The 18355-nt window shown below is 41.5% G+C and overlaps 2 protein-coding genes across 2 annotated transcripts; one reads left to right on the plus strand and one right to left on the minus strand.

The window, feature by feature from the left end:
* Positions 1 to 1870: 1870 nt before the first annotated feature.
* On the minus strand, positions 1871 to 17562 carry LOC117339228 (probable phosphoglycerate mutase). The gene is made up of 6 exons (XM_033900704.1): positions 17348 to 17562; positions 9341 to 9550; positions 3803 to 3886; positions 3577 to 3675; positions 2940 to 3048; positions 1871 to 2625 (listed from the first exon to the last, which is right to left on the minus strand). Exons 1-6 carry the CDS (start codon positions 17477 to 17479, stop codon positions 2501 to 2503), a joined length of 759 nt encoding a protein of 252 aa, XP_033756595.1. The 5' UTR covers positions 17480 to 17562; the 3' UTR covers positions 1871 to 2500.
* LOC117339227 lies at positions 11807 to 16438 on the plus strand. The gene is made up of 2 exons (XM_033900703.1): positions 11807 to 12145; positions 14958 to 16438. Exons 1-2 carry the CDS (start codon positions 11884 to 11886, stop codon positions 15938 to 15940), a joined length of 1245 nt encoding a protein of 414 aa, XP_033756594.1. The 5' UTR covers positions 11807 to 11883; the 3' UTR covers positions 15941 to 16438.
* Positions 17563 to 18355: the final 793 nt, after the last annotated feature.

An 18355-nucleotide genomic window follows, 5' to 3' on the forward strand; every position in this document is an offset into this window, starting at 1 on the left:
AGCACTAGGAAAGTGTAAGGAGGCAATTAAGTTCTGGGTTAAAATGTGAAAACTTTGATTCTCTTAGATCTAGGTATACTTGAAACAGTGACCGTAATTTATCATAGTGTCCATAGCTTACTTTTGTCAGTTTGATTGAAATGTTACGTTCATTTGTGACAGTATCAGTTTCGTCCAAATTCTTTCACTATGATATATATAAGTTTGTATTTTCAATACTAGTCAAAGTAAAGCTGAAATTTAAAACAATTTCAGTTTGTTTAACGGTAGATGTACCTAGTCTTTCTCATAATTCTTAGTTTAGTCAGATTTGTAAAGAAAAGAAGACATTTTTTTAAAACTATAAAGTATCCGACATTGAAAAAATCAACATCTAGATTAAAACTATGTGTACAGTTTTCATGGTTATATTGATAATGAAAATCTTTAAAAAAAAAAAGAAATGTACTTTTATCACTATTATTGCATAAGCCTCTGTATGTTATCTCTGTAAATGTTACACTTTTTATAAAGCAATCATTTAGCTTAAACTGTACTAGTGTTTCACACAGTCATAACATTGTAAATGTGATACTGTCCGGAGATCGATAATACTTGATTATCTGGACAGAATATGTGCATGCTTCAATCGCCTGCAGTGGTACAATCCATGTGTAAGACTAGTTCAGAATCCACTGTACCAGAAGGGTAGGACGCAGTACTAGTGAACCCAGACGTTTCAACTTACCAGTAATAATTTTGTGAAATGATATCAAGTAGATACGAGACCTTAAAGGCGTCTTCCTCCCTGTCAGGTACAGTAGTTTTTGAAGTAGTACTTACTGTATTCTTTTTCCAAATAAAAACAATATGGTTTATATCAGTGTTTGCGTTATTGTACTTCATATGTTTCACATCAACTTATCAGAATTTAATGTGTTCAGATTTTCACCTATTGAAAAAATTAGCCCTTCATCTTAACATGCTACAAACCTATTTTCAGGTATCTGGGCCTCTTGGTTATCAAGAAGTTATTTTAAAGAGTGTAAACATATTTGACCCCTATATGACCTTGAATTAAGGTCAAGGTCATCCATTTGAACAAATTTGGTAGCCCTCATCTGAGCATGCTACAAACCCATTATCAGGTCCCGGAGCCTGTTGGTTATCGAGAAAAAGTTGAAAATGTAAATTGTTTACGACCGACGCCAAGCAACACACGCAGCCAGACAAAAGGTAATTGCAATAGGTCAACTGAGACTTCGTCTAGAGTGACCTAAAAACTTTGATTGTTATATCTTGGCATTTAGACCCACAACTTTATTGGTCACCCACCATGGAACCTGCAGGGACTCAATCTTTGCATTGTCTATCAAATTATCTGTACATTATCTTGTCCGTACTCTTTCCTGTACATTACATGACACTGGAACTGCATAATTGGGGCACAAAGTTTACTTTGGTGAGCAATATATTGTAGTGAACATCATGGATTATCTCCCCTGATTTGGAACTGTCTTCCGCCCAAGGTCTTAACCTACGATAGAAACGAAAACTGGAGTACTGACTTCATTGTTGGGTTTCGGGATACAGGGCACTTCATTGGCCTCTCAGAGAAGACAGGTGATATTTCTTACACCAGTTTTCTCTACAATATATCTGAGGTAGGTCACTGACCAACATTTTGACCTTTGACCTCATCAAAGAAAAAGTTTATCTTCATCATTACTCTTCACTGGAAGGTCATACTTTGGGTTTAGGCTCATCTTATAATCTATTTGATCTAATTGATCATTTATGCATTCTTGGCTTATAATGTCACCTCCATTGAGGATCTAGTCTCCGATTTGCTGAATTGTTTTGTTTTAAACACAATAATAAGACTGTAAAAAACTGAACTAAAACATTTTATTTTCCAATTCAACACTTTAGATAGATCTGTCAGTAAATCTAGATTCATTAAGTATACAATTATGCAAGGTTTGCTAGCTGGCAATGGAATGAGTGGAATATCTTGACACCAAATTTGACAAAAAAGTGATTAAATTTGCACCATAATATCTTCAAAATCTTTTACATGACATGCGGATTTCTACAGGAAGCAACTATAAACACACCTTAAATGGCAGGGAAGGGTAGATTTTGGACAAACATTATAAATATAATAGAAATTAGGTTTACATTAAATATAAGTTAAAAACCATATTTCCTCGATAAATAATCTCCAGACTACAAAAATAACTTCCACAGTAAAAATAATTTCAAAAAAGTAGCACAGATGTTGACTTAATATTATTGAGTTTCAAGCCTAGCTATCAACTGTCTATTAGCACTGCAGTTTACACTTCTAAGTGTATATCGATGAACTGCAGATGTTTCATAGCAGATCTTTAACAAATATCAAACAACAAGATGCATACATTGAAACAAATGCGAGTAATGAAACTTGTGCTCAAATCTCTGTGACGCTCAACACCCTTGTGGTGAATCAGTCTTGTGTGTCAATCGTTGCCATGGCAGCCTACTGCTTAGCCTTGCCCTGATTGGCTACTTTCTCCATTGCAGCCTTGACCTGAGCTTCGTCAGCCAGGTAGTAACTTTTTACAGGCTTAATGTCGGCGGTAAGCTCGTATACGAGGGGAATACCTGTCGAAAGATTCAAACATTTACTGACCATATTTTATCATTGTAAGCTTAAATGCTTTACTATTATAATAGTTCATACCATGTTGTACAAATCTTAATCACGAAACAATAAAGCAACCAAAATATTACTCGGGGAAGATTGAGGTACTCTCACCTGTTAGGGAACAAATCTCACCTGTCAAGACATATTTAATGTTCATTTCACATACATAATTCTCATGTTCTGAAATTTTAACATACACCAGTCTCATTTGTGAGGTATGTACATATGTATATTAAGTTAATTATTTAGGGTAGATAAGCAAAATACTTACCAGTAGGGATATTTAATTCTGGAATTTCTTTATCAGAAATGTTGTCGAGGTATTTGACCAGTGCCCTCAGACTGTTACCGTGAGCAGATATAAGGACCCTCTGGCCGGACTGTCAATAAATAACAAAAGTTCCAAAATCTAAACAGTTTACTACTTCATTTGATGGAGTTCTTTTTAAATTATCTCTTTTAATTATAGCTTTATGATCTTGATCAATTCAACTCTTTACTCCTTTAATTATATCTCTTAAAATCCTTATCAATTAACCTCTTAAATCTTGATCACTGTTAACAGGTAGTAATTTGGTATTAATTATGGGTACAACTACAGGGCTTTTTCTCACTGGTTTGGGAAAGGGCCTTTTTGTCTCATTTTGGGAAGAAAATTGGTGAATTGGGAAATATTTTTTCAGGAGTAAACTGCAAATTTTGGGAATTTGGCTTAAATATGAAATGATTTCAATTGGGAATGGGGCCCATTAACGGCCCCAAAAAGCCCCCAGAAAAAGCCCTGATTACTAAAGCCAAATGTTTTGAGGCTTTATGAGATAAACACATGATGATGCCCCTGTTTGATTATGAGGAGAATATGAAGCCACATTGACCTACTATACTGCACCATTGTTTTAGGTACTGACTTTAATTGTTGGGACTATTATGTCGTGCCAGTAAGGAAGTACTCTTGCCACGGTGTCTTTGAGGCATTCACATCTTGGAACAACTGATGCATCCAAATGCTGAAATAAAAAGGTTCAAGATAGTTTATATCTAGAGAAAGAATTTTTGTATTGAACATCATGAAAATAGTTTGAAAATATTTTTCAAAATTACATGTAAAATTCTTTAAATGAATTAAACACATACTGCATATTTTGCATCATTGGAAGAAAGTCTTTCATCTCCATCCTCCAAAGCCGGTGGGGGAACATCGTATGATCGTCTCCAAATCTGAAATTATATAAAACAAAATTAAGTCAAAACAGCAAAAAATGATTGAAATATTTAAATGAAATACCTGGTGAAATTTTTGATAAAAGCTAACAATAAATCTACATAAAAAGCCATCAAGATAAATCTGTTGATTCTGATTTACTGACAAAAAGAGGGAAAAGTATAGCAAGAGATTAATCATAAAATATTGTAAAAAAATAAATATATCCCAAGATACTTTGGTAGGAATACACTGGAGGCCTGACATGAATTTATACAATTTCCATACAGTTAGTATCTAGTGGGGTTACAGAATGGGCTATAGATAACTTCTCCCTAGCCTATTTGGTATATGGCTGAGCTACATGAAGTATTTATCAGGATACAGAATGGTATATAGAGATATTCTCCTCAGCCTGTTTGGTAACGTTACAGAATGGACTGAGGGAAATTCTCCCTAGCTGAGTCTGAGACAACTGAATAAGACAGTCACCTTGACTTGTGATTGAGACAATTGAACTAGACAGTCACCCCTAAGCTGTGACAACAGAACTAGACAGTCACCCCTGAGTTGTGACAGAGACAACTGAACTAGACAGTCACCCCTGAGCTGTGACTGAGACAACTGAACTAGACAGTCACATCTGACCTGTGACAGAGACAACTGAACTAGACGGTCACCCCTGAGCTGTGACCGAGACAACTGAACTAAACAGTCACCCCTGAGCTGTGACTGAGACAACTGAACTAGACAGTCACCCCTGAGCTGTGACTGAGACAACTGAACTAGACAGTCACCCCTGACCTGTGACTGAGACAACTGAACTAGACAGTCACATCTGAGCTGTGACTGAGACAACTGAACTAGACGGTCACATCTGACCTATGACTGTGACAACTGAAGAAGACAGTCACCCCTGAGCTGTGACAGAGACAACTGAACTAGACAGTCACCCCTGAGCTGTGACTGTGACAGCTGGACTAGACAGTCACTCCTGACCTGTTACTGAGACAACTGAACTAGACAGTCACTCCTGAGCTGTGACTGTGACAGCTGGACTAGACAGTCACTCCTGAGCTGTGACTGAGACAACTGAACTAAACAGTCACTCCTGAGCTGTGACAGAGACAACTGAACTAGACAGTCACCCCTGAGCTGTGACTGTGACAGCTGGACTAGACAGTCACTCCTGAGCTGTGACTGAGACAACTGAACTAAACAGTCACCCCTGAGCTGTGACTGTGACAGCTGGACTAGACAGTCACTCCTGAGCTGTGACTGAGACAACTGAACTAAACAGTCACCCCTGAGCTGTGACTGTGACAACTGAACTAGACAGTCACCCCTGAACTGTGACAGCTGGACTAGACAGTCACCCCTGAGCTGTGACTGAGACAACTGAACTAGACAGTCACCCCTGAACTGTGACTGTGACAACTGAAGTAGACAGTCACCCCTGAGCTGTGACTGTGACAGCTGGACTAGACAGTCACATCTGAGCTGTGACCGAGACAACTGAACTAGACAGTCACATCTGAGCTGTGACCGAGACAACTGAACTTGACAGTCACTCCTGAGCTGTGACTGAGACAACTGAACTAGACAGTCACCCCTGAGCTGTGACTGTGACAGCTGGACTAGACAGTCACCCCTGAACTGTGACTGAGACAACTGAACTAGACAGTCACCCCTGAACTGTGACTGTGACAACTGAAGTAGACAGTCACTCCTGAGCTGTGACTGAGACAACTGAACTAGACAGTCACATCTGAGCTGTGACCGAGACAACTGAACTAGACAGTCACTCCTGAGCTGTGACTGAGACAACTGAACTTGACAGTCACCCCTGAGCTGTGACTGTGACAACTGAACTAGACAGTCACTCCTGAGCTGTGACTGTGACAGCTGGACTAGACAGTCACCCCTGAGCTGTGACAACTGAACTAGACAGTCACCCCTGAGCTGTGACTGAGACAACTGAACTAAACAGTCACTCATGAGCTGTGACAGAGACAACTGAACTAGACAGTCACTCCTGAGCTGTGACTGTGACAACTGGACTAGACAGTCACTCCTGAGCTGTGACTGTGACAGCTGAACTAGACAGTCACTCCTGAGCTGTGACTGTGACAGCTGGACTAGACAGTCACTCCTGAGCTGTGACTGTGACAACTGAACTAGACAGTCACCCCTGAGCTGTGACAGAGACAACTGAACTAGACAGTCACTCCTGAGCTGTGACTGTGACAGCTGGACTAGACAGTCACCCCTGAGTTGTGACAGAGACAACTGAACTAGACAGTCACCCCTGAGTTGTGACAGAGACAGCTGGACTAGACAGTCACCCCTGAGCTGTGACTGAGACAACTGAACTAAACAGTCACCCCTGAGCTGTGACTGTGACAACTGAACTAGACAGTCACCCCTGAGCTGTGACTGAGACAACTGAACTAAACAGTCACTCATGAGCTGTGACAGAGACAACTGAACTAGACAGTCACCCCTGACCTGTGACTGAGACAACTGAACTAGGCAGTCACTCCTGAGCTGTGACTGTGACAACTGAACTAGACAGTCACCCCTGTTCTGTGACTGAGACAACTGAACTAGACAGTCACCCCTGAGCTGTGACAGGGACAACTGAACAAGACAGTCACATCTGACATATGACTGTGACAGCTGAACTAGACAGTCACTCCTGAGCTGTGACTGAGACAACTGAACTAGACAGTCACCCCTGAGCTGTGACAACTGAACTAGACAGTCACCCCTGAGTTGTGACTGAGACAACTGAACTAGACAGTCACTCCTGAGCTGTGACAACTGAACTAGACAGTCACCCCTGACCTGTGACTGAGACAATTGAACTAGACAGTCACCCCTGAACTGTGACAGAGACACCTGAACTAGACAGTCTCCTTGGCCTATGACTGTGACAACTGAACTAGACAGTCACCCCTGAGTTGTGAACAAAACAGTCACACCTGAGCTGTGACTGAGACAACTGAACTAGACAATCACCTTGACCTGTGAACTAGCCAGTCACCCCTGACCTGTGACTGTGACAACTGAAGTAGACAGTCACACCTGAGCTGTGACTGAGACACCTGAACTAGACAGTCACACCTGAGCTGTGACAGAGACAACTGAACTAGACAGTCACAACTGAGCTGTGACTGGGACAACTGAACTAAACAGTCACCCCTGAGCTGTGACTGAGTCAACTGAACTAGACAGTCACTCCTGAACTGTGACAACTGAACTAAACAGTCACCCCTGAGCTGTGACTGAGTCAACTGAACTAGACAGTCACTCCTGAGCTGTGACAACTGAACTAGACAGTCACTCCTGAGCTGTGACAGAGACAACTGGACTAGACAGTCACCCCAGAGCTGTGACTGAGACACCTGAACTAGACAGTCTCCTTGACCTATGACTGTGACAACTGAACTAGATAGTCACCCCTGAGTTGTGAACTAAACAGTCACACCTGAGCTGTGACTGAGACAACTGAACTAGACAGTCATCTTGACCTGTGAACTAGCCAGTCACCCCTGACCTGTGACTGTGACAACTGAACTAGACAGTCACATCTGAGCTGTGACCTAGACAACTGAACTAGACAGTCATCCCTGAGCTGTTACAGAGACAACTGAACTAGACAGTCATCCCTGAGCTGACTGAGACTACTGAACTAGACAGTCACAACTGAGCTGTGACTGAGACAACTGAACTAAACAGTCACTCCTGACCTGTGACTGAGACAACTGAACTAAACAGTCACTCCTGAGCTGTGACAGAGACAACTGAACTAGACAGTCACTCCTAAACTGACTGAGACTACTGAACTAGACAGTCACCCCTGAGCTGTGACAGAGACAACTGAACTAGACAGTCACATCTGACCTATGACTGTGACAACTGAACTAAACAGTCACCCCTGACCTGTGACAGAGACAACTGAACTAGACAGTCACATCTGACCTATGACTGTGACAACTGAAGTAGACAGTCATCCCTGAGTTGTGACTGTGACAACTGAACTAGACAGTCACCACTGAGCTGTGTCAGACTGAGACAACTGAACTAGACAGTCATCCTTGAGCTGTGACTGAGACAATTGAACTAGACAGTCACACCTGAGCTGTGACTGAGACAATGGAACTAGACAGTCACCCCTGAGCTGTGACTGAGACAACTGAACTAGACAGTCACATCTGACATATGACTGTGACAACTGAACTAGACAGTCACATCTGACCTATGACTGTGACAACTGAAGTAGACAGTCACCCCTGAGCTGTGACTGAGACAATGGAACTAGACAGTCACCCCTGAGCTGTGACTGAGACAACTGAACTAGACAGTCACATCTGACATATGACTGTGACAACTGAACTAGACAGTCACATCTGACCTATGACTGTGACAACTGAAGTAGACAGTCACCCCTGAGCTGTGACTTAGACAACTGAAGTAGACAGTCACCCCTGAGCTGTGACTGAGACAATTGAACTAGACAGTCACCCCTGAGCTGTGACTGAGACAACTGAACTAGACAGTCATCCTTGAGCTGTGACTGAGACAACTGAACTAGACAGTCACCCCTGAGCTGTGACTGAGTCAACTGAACTAGACAGTCACTCCTAAACTGTGACTGTGACAACTGAACTAGACAGTCATCCTTGAGCTGTGACTGAGACAATTGAACTAAACAGTCACTCCTGAGCTGTGACTGAGACAACTGAACTAGACAGTCACCCCTGAGCTGTGACCGAGACAACTGAACTAGACAGTCACACCTGAGCTGTGACTGAGACAACTGAACTAGACAGTCACACCTGAGCTGTGACTGAGACAACTGAACTAAACAGTCACACCTGAGCTGTGACTGAGACAACTGAACTAGACAGTCACCCCTGAACTAAGACAACTGAACTAAACAGTCACACCTGAGCTGTGACTGAGACAACTGAACTAGACAGTCACTCCTGAGCTGTGACTGAGACAACTGAACTAGACAGTCACCCCTGAACTAAGACAACTGAACTAAACAGTCACACCTGACCTGTGACTGAGACAACTGAACTAGACAGTCACTCCTGAGCTGTGACTGAGACAACTGAACTAGACAGTCACCCCTGAACTAAGACAACTGAACTAAACAGTCACCCCTGAGCTGTGACTGAGACAACTGAACTAAACAGTCACACCTGAGCTGTGACTGAGACAACTGAACTAGACAGTCACCCCTGAACTAAGACAACTGAACTAAACAGTCACACCTGAGCTGTGACTGTGACAACTGAACTAAACAGTCTCCCTGACCTATGACTGTGACAACTGAACTAGACAGTCACCCCTGAGTTGTGAACTAAACAGTCACACCTGAGCTGTGACTGAGACAACTGAACTAGACAGTCACACCTGAGCTGTGACTGTTCCGACTGACAAATGAACTAGACAGTCACCTTGACCTGTGCCTCTCCGTGTTTGGCTGCTGTCTCTGCCTTATTCAGGCCTTGTAATCCTCCATAGTGACGCTCGTTGAGTCTCCAGTGCCTTGTGACAGGGATCCAATGGTTGTCCATCTCATCCTGGACTAAGTACAGGGTCTTTATTGCTCGCTTCAAAACACTGGTGAAGGCTACATCAAACACGTAACCCTTCTCCTTCAACATCTGATGAAAAACAAACATATAACTAATTATTTCTATGAACATGTACAGTGATCAATTCAATTATGATATATTTCTATATAATGCAAATCTATCAGAAATTTTGTGCGATATAATATAGTCAAACCTGTCTGTAAAGACCGTTCTAGAGAGACACTGGTCTTTATAGACAGGTAAATGTTTTCAGAGTTGTCTTTTAAGCTGTCTCTAGTGCCTGTGGAAGAATAGGAAATGAAAAATTAGAACATGAAAAAAAGGGAGGATGATCTGGAATTCCCAACACATCTTATTACAAAGGATAAAAATCCCCTGAACTCAAGGCATGTTTGTATAATTATAAAGGGCCTTTAAAAAAAGTCTAACAAAATGGCATTTCCTATATCTTTTTTGCAACATATTTATTGAAGTTTTTGTTTGCAATGTGATTTCAATGACATGAGTATCTAGAGCTGTGACTGAAAAAGTGCCGTTTGTCTGCTTATTTTTGAAACACACTTTCTTACTTACCAATATGTATCCAAGTTCAGAGGATTTTATTGTGTGTCCTCATACATTAAAACCACTGTATTAAAATGGCATTAGCAGCTATAGTGTCATACCAAATGCAAAATTCATAGTTATATATAGACACAGGGGTTAGTTAACGGGTTGCATCTTATATCATTTGTAACGGACCACTGTGATATAATGGACTCAGGGATAGAGCATTTAAGGATTGAATATTACTTTGGTCGATGAGGTTGATGAATTGAGTTGCTCTTGAGACATATTGAATGAACTGCGAGGCAGTTAATGTTTAATTCTTCTCAAGATCAACTCAATTCATCACCCCATGAAATCGACCAAAGCAATATTCAATAGGTCTATTTCAGTGAAATAACACATAGTTTTCCTTATAAACTAAAGAAGCACTAGCCTTCTGTTACTAGAACTTGTGCAAGACTAATATTTTGTGTTAAATGAAAAAGTCCATCATTAGAAAATTACCAAACCAGTATTAAGACAAAAATATGACTATGCAACATATTTGCCGCAAAACAATATGAAAATGGCATGATTTACTTGAAATGTTGATTTTGGCCTTGAATTGAAAATTAATTATAAAAAATGTCTGCCAGCTGTGCGGAAGAATAATGACCACTGTGTCTTCTGGTTGTCTCCTGCTTCAATTCGAACTGAACAGCCATCTTTACGAAATATGTGATGAAGTTGTTATGTTTACCGATAGTTCTCTTTGATCGACTGAACTTCCCTGTACACCATGATTGAAATGGAGGCCTCATTTAATTTTCGAACACCTGTCACACAGGGACTTGACACGCATTTGGACAATTTACATGATTATGAATTTATTTGATTTTAAATGAGCATATTTAAAGCATTACAAGCTAATTTTGAATGTAAACAAAATCAGTCATCACTCTAGGGCTTGAAGGAGAGATTTTTACCTGATAAAAATTGGAGTTTCATTGAGCCCAACTTGAGTAGAAATTGAATATTATCCATTGAACAGAGTCCTGTTGTTATTACACGTTGTGATCACGTGATTAATCTGTAGGTCACTGTGACTGTATTTTGTGCTATAAATTTACATTCGGTAAGCCCCTGTTGATACAATTTCGACATATATTTTCATGACGTGATACAAAGTTTTACGTCAAGAAATATAGATAATTGTAAAATTTTAATGTAAAATGGCTAATTGTTTTCCCGTTTGCCTGGGCCTGTGAGGGGTGTGTCCCTGTGGGTCCAATGATTGGGCAGTGAAGTAAGCTGGTACTCACGGCCTCCGTCCAATCCCCGATTTACCCAGGGTCCCCTAGGTCCCGGTTTAGGTTTGAATCACAGAAGTTTTATTCATTCGAGATACTTTGGCTTGCGTGTCAACTTTGTTTTTTGTCACGTCAAGTCGGAAGTTCGGAGCCTAAGTCGGGCACATACGACCGAACTTTCATTACGATGGTATCAATCACGAGCATATTCGAGTAACAGAAGATCAGGAGAATCAATTCTTCGACACGAAACCTGATTAAGCTGTATAATTACGAACTCTCGATTTATTTCCCATTGTGTTGGGAACTCCGAGCTACGAGTCCAACGATCCGATTTGTGTTGGGAACATCGATTTACGCACTTGTTAATATGGCCGGTGAATGGTGAATGAACTTGATTGGGTCATGCAGAGAAATCGTAGAACCAAATCCCGAATTGATTATCGATCCTTACACGAAGGGAATTGGGACAGTAGTGTGTCCGATATATCTGAAACGAACCCTCAAGAACTGTCTATAAACATTGCAAATCAAGAGGACCTATTTTTCGCTTCGTGTGCAGGAATGGCTGAAGGGGGTAAATCTGTCACGCCCCGGGCTAATCGCAGTCTAGAGAACGTTTGCATCGAGTCTCCTTTGGTTAGTGATGTGGACAAGCGCCTTGAGGAGGCAGACCGGGAGATCGCGCTGTTAGAGAAAAAACTGGAGTCGGCCAGATTGAACAGTGCATTAAAGGACAGAAGGAAGAAGCGGGATGATCTTCAGAGGCAGTTAGATGACATCCAGCAGGATCAGCCTCAATCAGCAGCGACTGGCCTTGGTTCAGGTATGCCTAACGACATAGACTTGATTAAACTGAGAAAAATGGACCAGCTGGTCAGCAGATCGAGCAAGAAGATGTCCAGGGTGTTGCCGGAATTTTCCGGTAGTGATACTGACTCTGACACTCTATCAGTCGCCTCATCGGCTTCCTACAATAGCTTTAAACGAGCACGTAAGGGTGAAAAACTCAGATCTGGTTTGAAAGCTAAAGCTGGAGACGTCGTGAAATTCCCTCAAGCTTATCCCCACCACTTTCTTCAATACGAATATGTAAGTAAGAATCCCCAGTTTCAAGATCTCACCTTTAAATTATTTGTGGCGGGAGAGCTTGAGATAATTTCCAAGACGAGCTCTGCTTCAGAGAAGGAAGGAAGGACAGTATTCCTTCAGAAAATTGTGTATTATAGCAATATTTATGAATGGAAAGCCTTGCTTGCATGGTATGCGGCATGGCTTCGCAAGATAGAGTTGGGTGAGAGATCATGGTCAGATGATCCCTCAAGTATTGAAGTCCCAATTTTGGCGAAACATGTGTTGATGCAAAAAAATGAGAAACCCAGAAATAGTGGTCCGATTCAGTCGGACTCTGGGAGAGTTTGGTTTTGTGTAATGTTTCAGAAAAATCGTTGTAGCGAAAGAGGGGATCATGATGGCGACATACGGGGTGTCAAAAGGCATTTGCTACATATCTGTGCCACATGTTGGAAAAAAGATGGGGTAAAAAGACAACATCCTGAATCAGCAGAGACATGTCCAAATGCCTTGTGACTAACCGTCCCGTCTGTAGGTATTGAGATAGATCCAGACACCTCAATTATAGAACCCGAGTATGTGCCTTTTGAATTTGGAGGTAATTTGTTTGTATCGGGTGGCCAAGATATTGATTATAGACATATACCTATAGACGCTGTAGATGATATAGTTTCTGAGGTACCCGAAGAAACTGTTAGAAATTTACAGGTTCAATCCTGCTTTAATTTTAATACCCAAAGGACCCCTGTTAAGTCAAATTTTAACATCAGATATATGAAAGACAGGTTAGAGTTGTACTCGGATCTAGAGGTTTTAAAATTTTTAGAGTTTGGTTTTCCCATAGGGTTAGACAACCACCTCTTAATTCATCGCCAGGAGGCTACTTCAGAGGTAAGTTCTTCTATCAAGTACAGAAATCACAAAGGAGCTACAGACTTTCCTCAGGAAATAAGTGAGTATTTACGTATTGAGTTGGCAAATGAGTCGGTGTTAGGTCCATTTGAGGAAAATCCGTTTTCCTTACCCATGGTGATTTCCCCCTTAAACTCAGTTCCAAAGAGGGATTCTGAGGAAAGACGCATAATTTTGGATTTGAGCTTTCCGGACTCTAAGTCAGTAAATAGTTGTATCCCCAAGACTTCATATTTAGGGGACCCCATCTCATTGTCATACCCCAGGGTAGATGACCTGGTAGAGATTATCAAGGAGAAAGGGAGGGGTTGTTGTCTTTTCAAGAGAGACCTTAGGAAGGCTTACAGACAAATTCCCATCGACCCGGGAGATATTCGTTTTTTAGGTTTCTCTTGGGAAGGTAAGATGTATTTTGATCGGGTCTTATCTATGGGTTTGCGTTCGGCAGCGTACATTTGTCAAAGAGTCACAAGTCTGATTTCGTTCTTAATGCTGCAGGACGGTTTTCTGGTCCTCAATTATCTAGATGATTTTGCAGGGGCTGAGTGCCCGGACATGGCAGATTTGGCTTTCTGGAGACTTGGTTCCCTTCTCTCTGATTGTGGCTTTATCGAATCGGAGAAGAAGGCAGAGCCTCCTGCCACTCGTATGGTTTTTTTGGGTGTCTTGTTTGACACAGTCAGGATGGTCTTAGAGGTCCCTGATTTTAGGTTGCAGGAAATAGGAATCTTAACCTGCGAATGGTTGAAAAAGGAAAGGGCTTCCTTAAAGGAGATTCAATCCCTGCTGGGAAAATTACAGTTTGTCGCTGCCTGTGTTCGTCCAGGTCGACTTTTTGTTAGCCGTATATTGAACTGGCTCCGGTCGATTGGTCAGGACAGTCATCGTTCCTGGAGTATTTCAGAAGAGGTGAGAAAGGACATATTGTGGTGGCACATTTTTCTGGCACAGTATAACGGTGTGTCCATTATGTTTCTGGAACAATGGTCCACTCCAGACACTGAGTTTGCCTCAGATGCTTGTCTCACAGGCGGGGGAGGCTACTTCATGGGTAGATACTTTCATACAGAGTTCCCAGACACCATCCTTCAACTGTCCCCATGTATAAACATCCTAGAGTTGTTAACAGTTATGGTGAGTATAAAACTCTGGGCCAGTGCCTTTAAAGGTAAGAGAATTGTCATACTATGTGACAACGAAGCCACGGTATCGGTCCTCAACTCAGGTAGGTCCAGAATTCAATTTATGCAGAGCTGTCTCAGAGAGATATGTTACTTTGCTGCTAGTTTTGAATTTGAGATCAGGGCGCAACACATCTCTGGAATTCAAAATCGACTACCAGACCATTTATCCAGGTGGCATTTAGATGTTATACACCAGCAGGAGTTCATCCGTTTGACCAAGGAAGTTGACCTGGTAGAGGAGGTAGTACCCTCTAGCATGTTCTCCTTCTCCCACTCTTGGTAGATTATCTACACATAGTAGTTGAGACAGGGTATATATATAGTGATGTATCCCTCTCTTGGTGGTTTACCCTTTTCTTCAGTTTTGTACATATGTTGACACTATATACATAGCAGTGTATCTTTTTCTAGTTTATAAGGTAAATTTTAGCGATATCAGGCTTTATGACTCCTGTTTCATCCTTCCAGACACTGCCTGGTCACAGCTTAGGAAAGATCTCAAGGTGTCCGCTAGAGCAGCCTTCGCTGAGGGTACTTATAGAAATTTCCGTACACAATGGAAAGCTTATTTTCTGTTTTGCGAAGCGTTCCGGAAACAGCCGTTGCCGGTAAGCACGGAGATTATATGCCTTTACGCTCAGTTTTTAAGTCGGACTTTCATCAGTGTCGATTCTATTCGCAACTATATAGCGGGAGTCAAAACTCTTCACATGTTGCTAAACTTAAAGTATGACATTAGACAATATGAACTGAACTTAGTTTTGAAAGGTTTGTCGAGGTTGAACCCACATTGTCCCTCTCAAGCGAAACCTATCACCCCTCAGATTCTCGGTAAGATACATCAGCGACTAGATCATGATGATCCAGAGGACACCACTCTGTGGTGTATGTTTTTATTCAGTTTCTATCTCATGCTGCGGAAGTCTAATTTAATGCCTAATAGTAGTCACAAATTTGACCCTAGTAAACATCTTTTACGACAGGATATTTTAGTAGAGGATGGGGTCCTCTTGGTTGTCGTAAAGTGGTCTAAGACCAATCAATTCGGACATCGGATCGTGCGTTCCCCTCTGGTGGCCATTCCTGGGTCCCCACTTTGTCCTTTACATGCCTTTGTTCGCATGACTGATCTAAACCCTGCACGTCCCAGGGCCCCAGCCTTCCTTAAGACTACAGGAAAGAAAATTGTCCCCTTTTGTTACCCACAATTTCAGCAGAGGCTACGGGAACTTATTCATAGTGTAGGCCTAGATGCTGCCTCGTTCTCTTCGCATAGTTTTCGCAGGGGAGGGGCCACTTGGGCCTTTTCTTTGGGGATTCCAGGGGAGTTAATTCAGGTGCAGGGGGATTGGGCCAGCGACGCCTACAAAACGTATATCAGTTTTTCCTTAGAGGATAGGCTTCAGGTTTGCAGAAACATGAGAGATGCAATTTTAGCATTGCATCATTAACCAAGTTATCAGCCTCCCGCAGTTTTTTCGGGCTTGGTGGCCGGAGGCTTGGCGGCCCCTCAAACTGCTTGTATTTGTGTTTAATATGTTTGCTTATTAACATGCTTATTCATAAGTATTATTAATTTGCTTAATTTGAGCTTTGTTTGATTTGAGCTATGTTTAATTTGAGCTATGTTTAATTTGAGCTATGTTTAATTTGAGTTTTGTTTAATTGAGCTTTGTTTAAATTGATCTTCATTTATTTGAGTTTGATCATGTAGATGCTTAAAGCTGTGTGTTCGATAACAAGCTTGCATGTAGTGCTAGAGGTGTATTTCCTTTTGGGGTTGCCTTGCTTATGCCATTTGCATACCAGAGACATTTAAGTAAAGTGGAGCATGGCACCCTAACTGGCTGACGCCTTCTAATGTGTTATACAATAAATTGTTACGGGCATACAGTTGTTATGTTGTAAATATCGTTGACCAGGCAGGGGAGAGAATTGTAAAATTTTAATGTAAAATGGCTAATTGTTTTCCCGTTTGCCTGGGCCTGTGAGGGGTGTGTCCCTGTGGGTCCAATGATTGGGCAGTGAAGTAAGCTGGTACTCACGGCCTCCGTCCAATCCCCGATTTACCCAGGGTCCCCTAGGTCCCGGTTTAGGTTTGAATCACAGAAGTTTTATTCATTCGAGATACTTTGGCTTGCGTGTCAACTTTGTTTTCCCTCCCTCCCTCCCTGGTCATAGATAGGACCCCATGCGGCCCCTCAAACTGCTTGTATTTGTGTTTAATATGTTTGCTTATTAACATGCTTATTCATAAGTATTATTAATTTGCTTAATTTGAGCTTTGTTTGATTTGAGCTATGTTTAATTTGAGCTATGTTTAATTTGAGCTATGTTTAATTTGAGTTTTGTTTAATTGAGCTTTGTTTAAATTGATCTTCATTTATTTGAGTTTGATCATGTAGATGCTTAAAGCTGTGTGTTCGATAACAAGCTTGCATGTAGTGCTAGAGGTGTATTTCCTTTTGGGGTTGCCTTGCTTATGCCATTTGCATACCAGAGACATTTAAGTAAAGTGGAGCATGGCACCCTAACTGGCTGACGCCTTCTAATGTGTTATACAATAAATTGTTACGGGCATACAGTTGTTATGTTGTAAATATCGTTGACCAGGCAGGGGAGAGAATTATCAATAACAGATACCCTGTACCAGTAAAGTCTACTGTAGGCTAGACTTCTACTTCAGTGATTTGTATTGTAAACATTGGTATTATTATATGGATAATTATGTTCTTACTTACAGATAGAATATTACTTGTAGTCTACAACTGGCTATCTGTTTCGAAATGCATCGGCACCTGCAGCGCTCACCAATAGCCTACTGGGGACTACTGTACTGACAGCTAACGTTAACTTACCTTTCCAGCATTTTTTGCCTCCTCACATCCCTGCTCTGACAAATCGGCATCAAACCAGCCACAGAATTTGTTCAATTTATTCCATTCACTCTCCCCGTGCCTGACAAACACGATTGTGTACTTAGTAGTCATCTTTGCCTGTGATGGTGTTCGTCCGATCGACCTTCAGCTGTACCGGCAAGGACGACCTTGACTTTGCAAGGTTGCACTTCCGATGTCTGGTTAATACACTTGTTAGAGTTACTTCCCTTTACACAGTGTGTACAGTACCCGGTATATAGACACAGGCGTCTGATGATATACTGAGTACATGTAGGGACTAATATGTTTTCTTCCTACCAAAAACAGACGCCTGCGATATAAGAAAACGATAAAAATTCAGAAAGAGTTTGAATCTAATATGTAAACGGATGATCTACAATTTAAGAGCAAAGTTTAACGTTATGGGTGGCGGTTTGGTTTGTTTTTGTTTAACGTCCTATTAACAGCCAGGGTCATTTAAGGAGGTGCCAGGTTTTGGAGGTGGAGGAAAGCCGGAGTACCCGGAGAAAAACCACCGGCCTACGGTCAGTACCTGGCAACTGCCCCACGTAATTTTCGAACTCGCAACCTAGAGGTGGAGGGCTAGTGATAAAGTGTCGGTACACCTTAACCACTTGGCCACCGCGGCTCGTGCCACCTAACGACATAATAAAAAAAAAAAATGCAAAAGTAACGCGTTAAAATGCAAAAGTAACGCGTTAAAATACAAAAGTTACGCGCTACTTCTGCATTTTAATGCGTTACTTTTTTAATGCGTTACTTTATGTCGTAATTGACAAGGATCGCCACCCATAAAAGCTTTGATATCACTTATTTTAGTAAATCGATACGTCCACCAGGTCCTGCATTAGCTGTAATACTATACAGCCGACAGATGCTATAGGTAACGAGAAAACTGGGTTGGAAGTCAACATTAAATTAATGTAATACTTACCTCGGTTGATAAAACAGTTGTGGTTAGAAGTT

This window comes from Pecten maximus, chromosome 12 (genome assembly GCF_902652985.1).
Source record: "Pecten maximus chromosome 12, xPecMax1.1, whole genome shotgun sequence".
Lineage (NCBI taxonomy): Eukaryota > Metazoa > Mollusca > Bivalvia > Pectinida > Pectinidae > Pecten > Pecten maximus.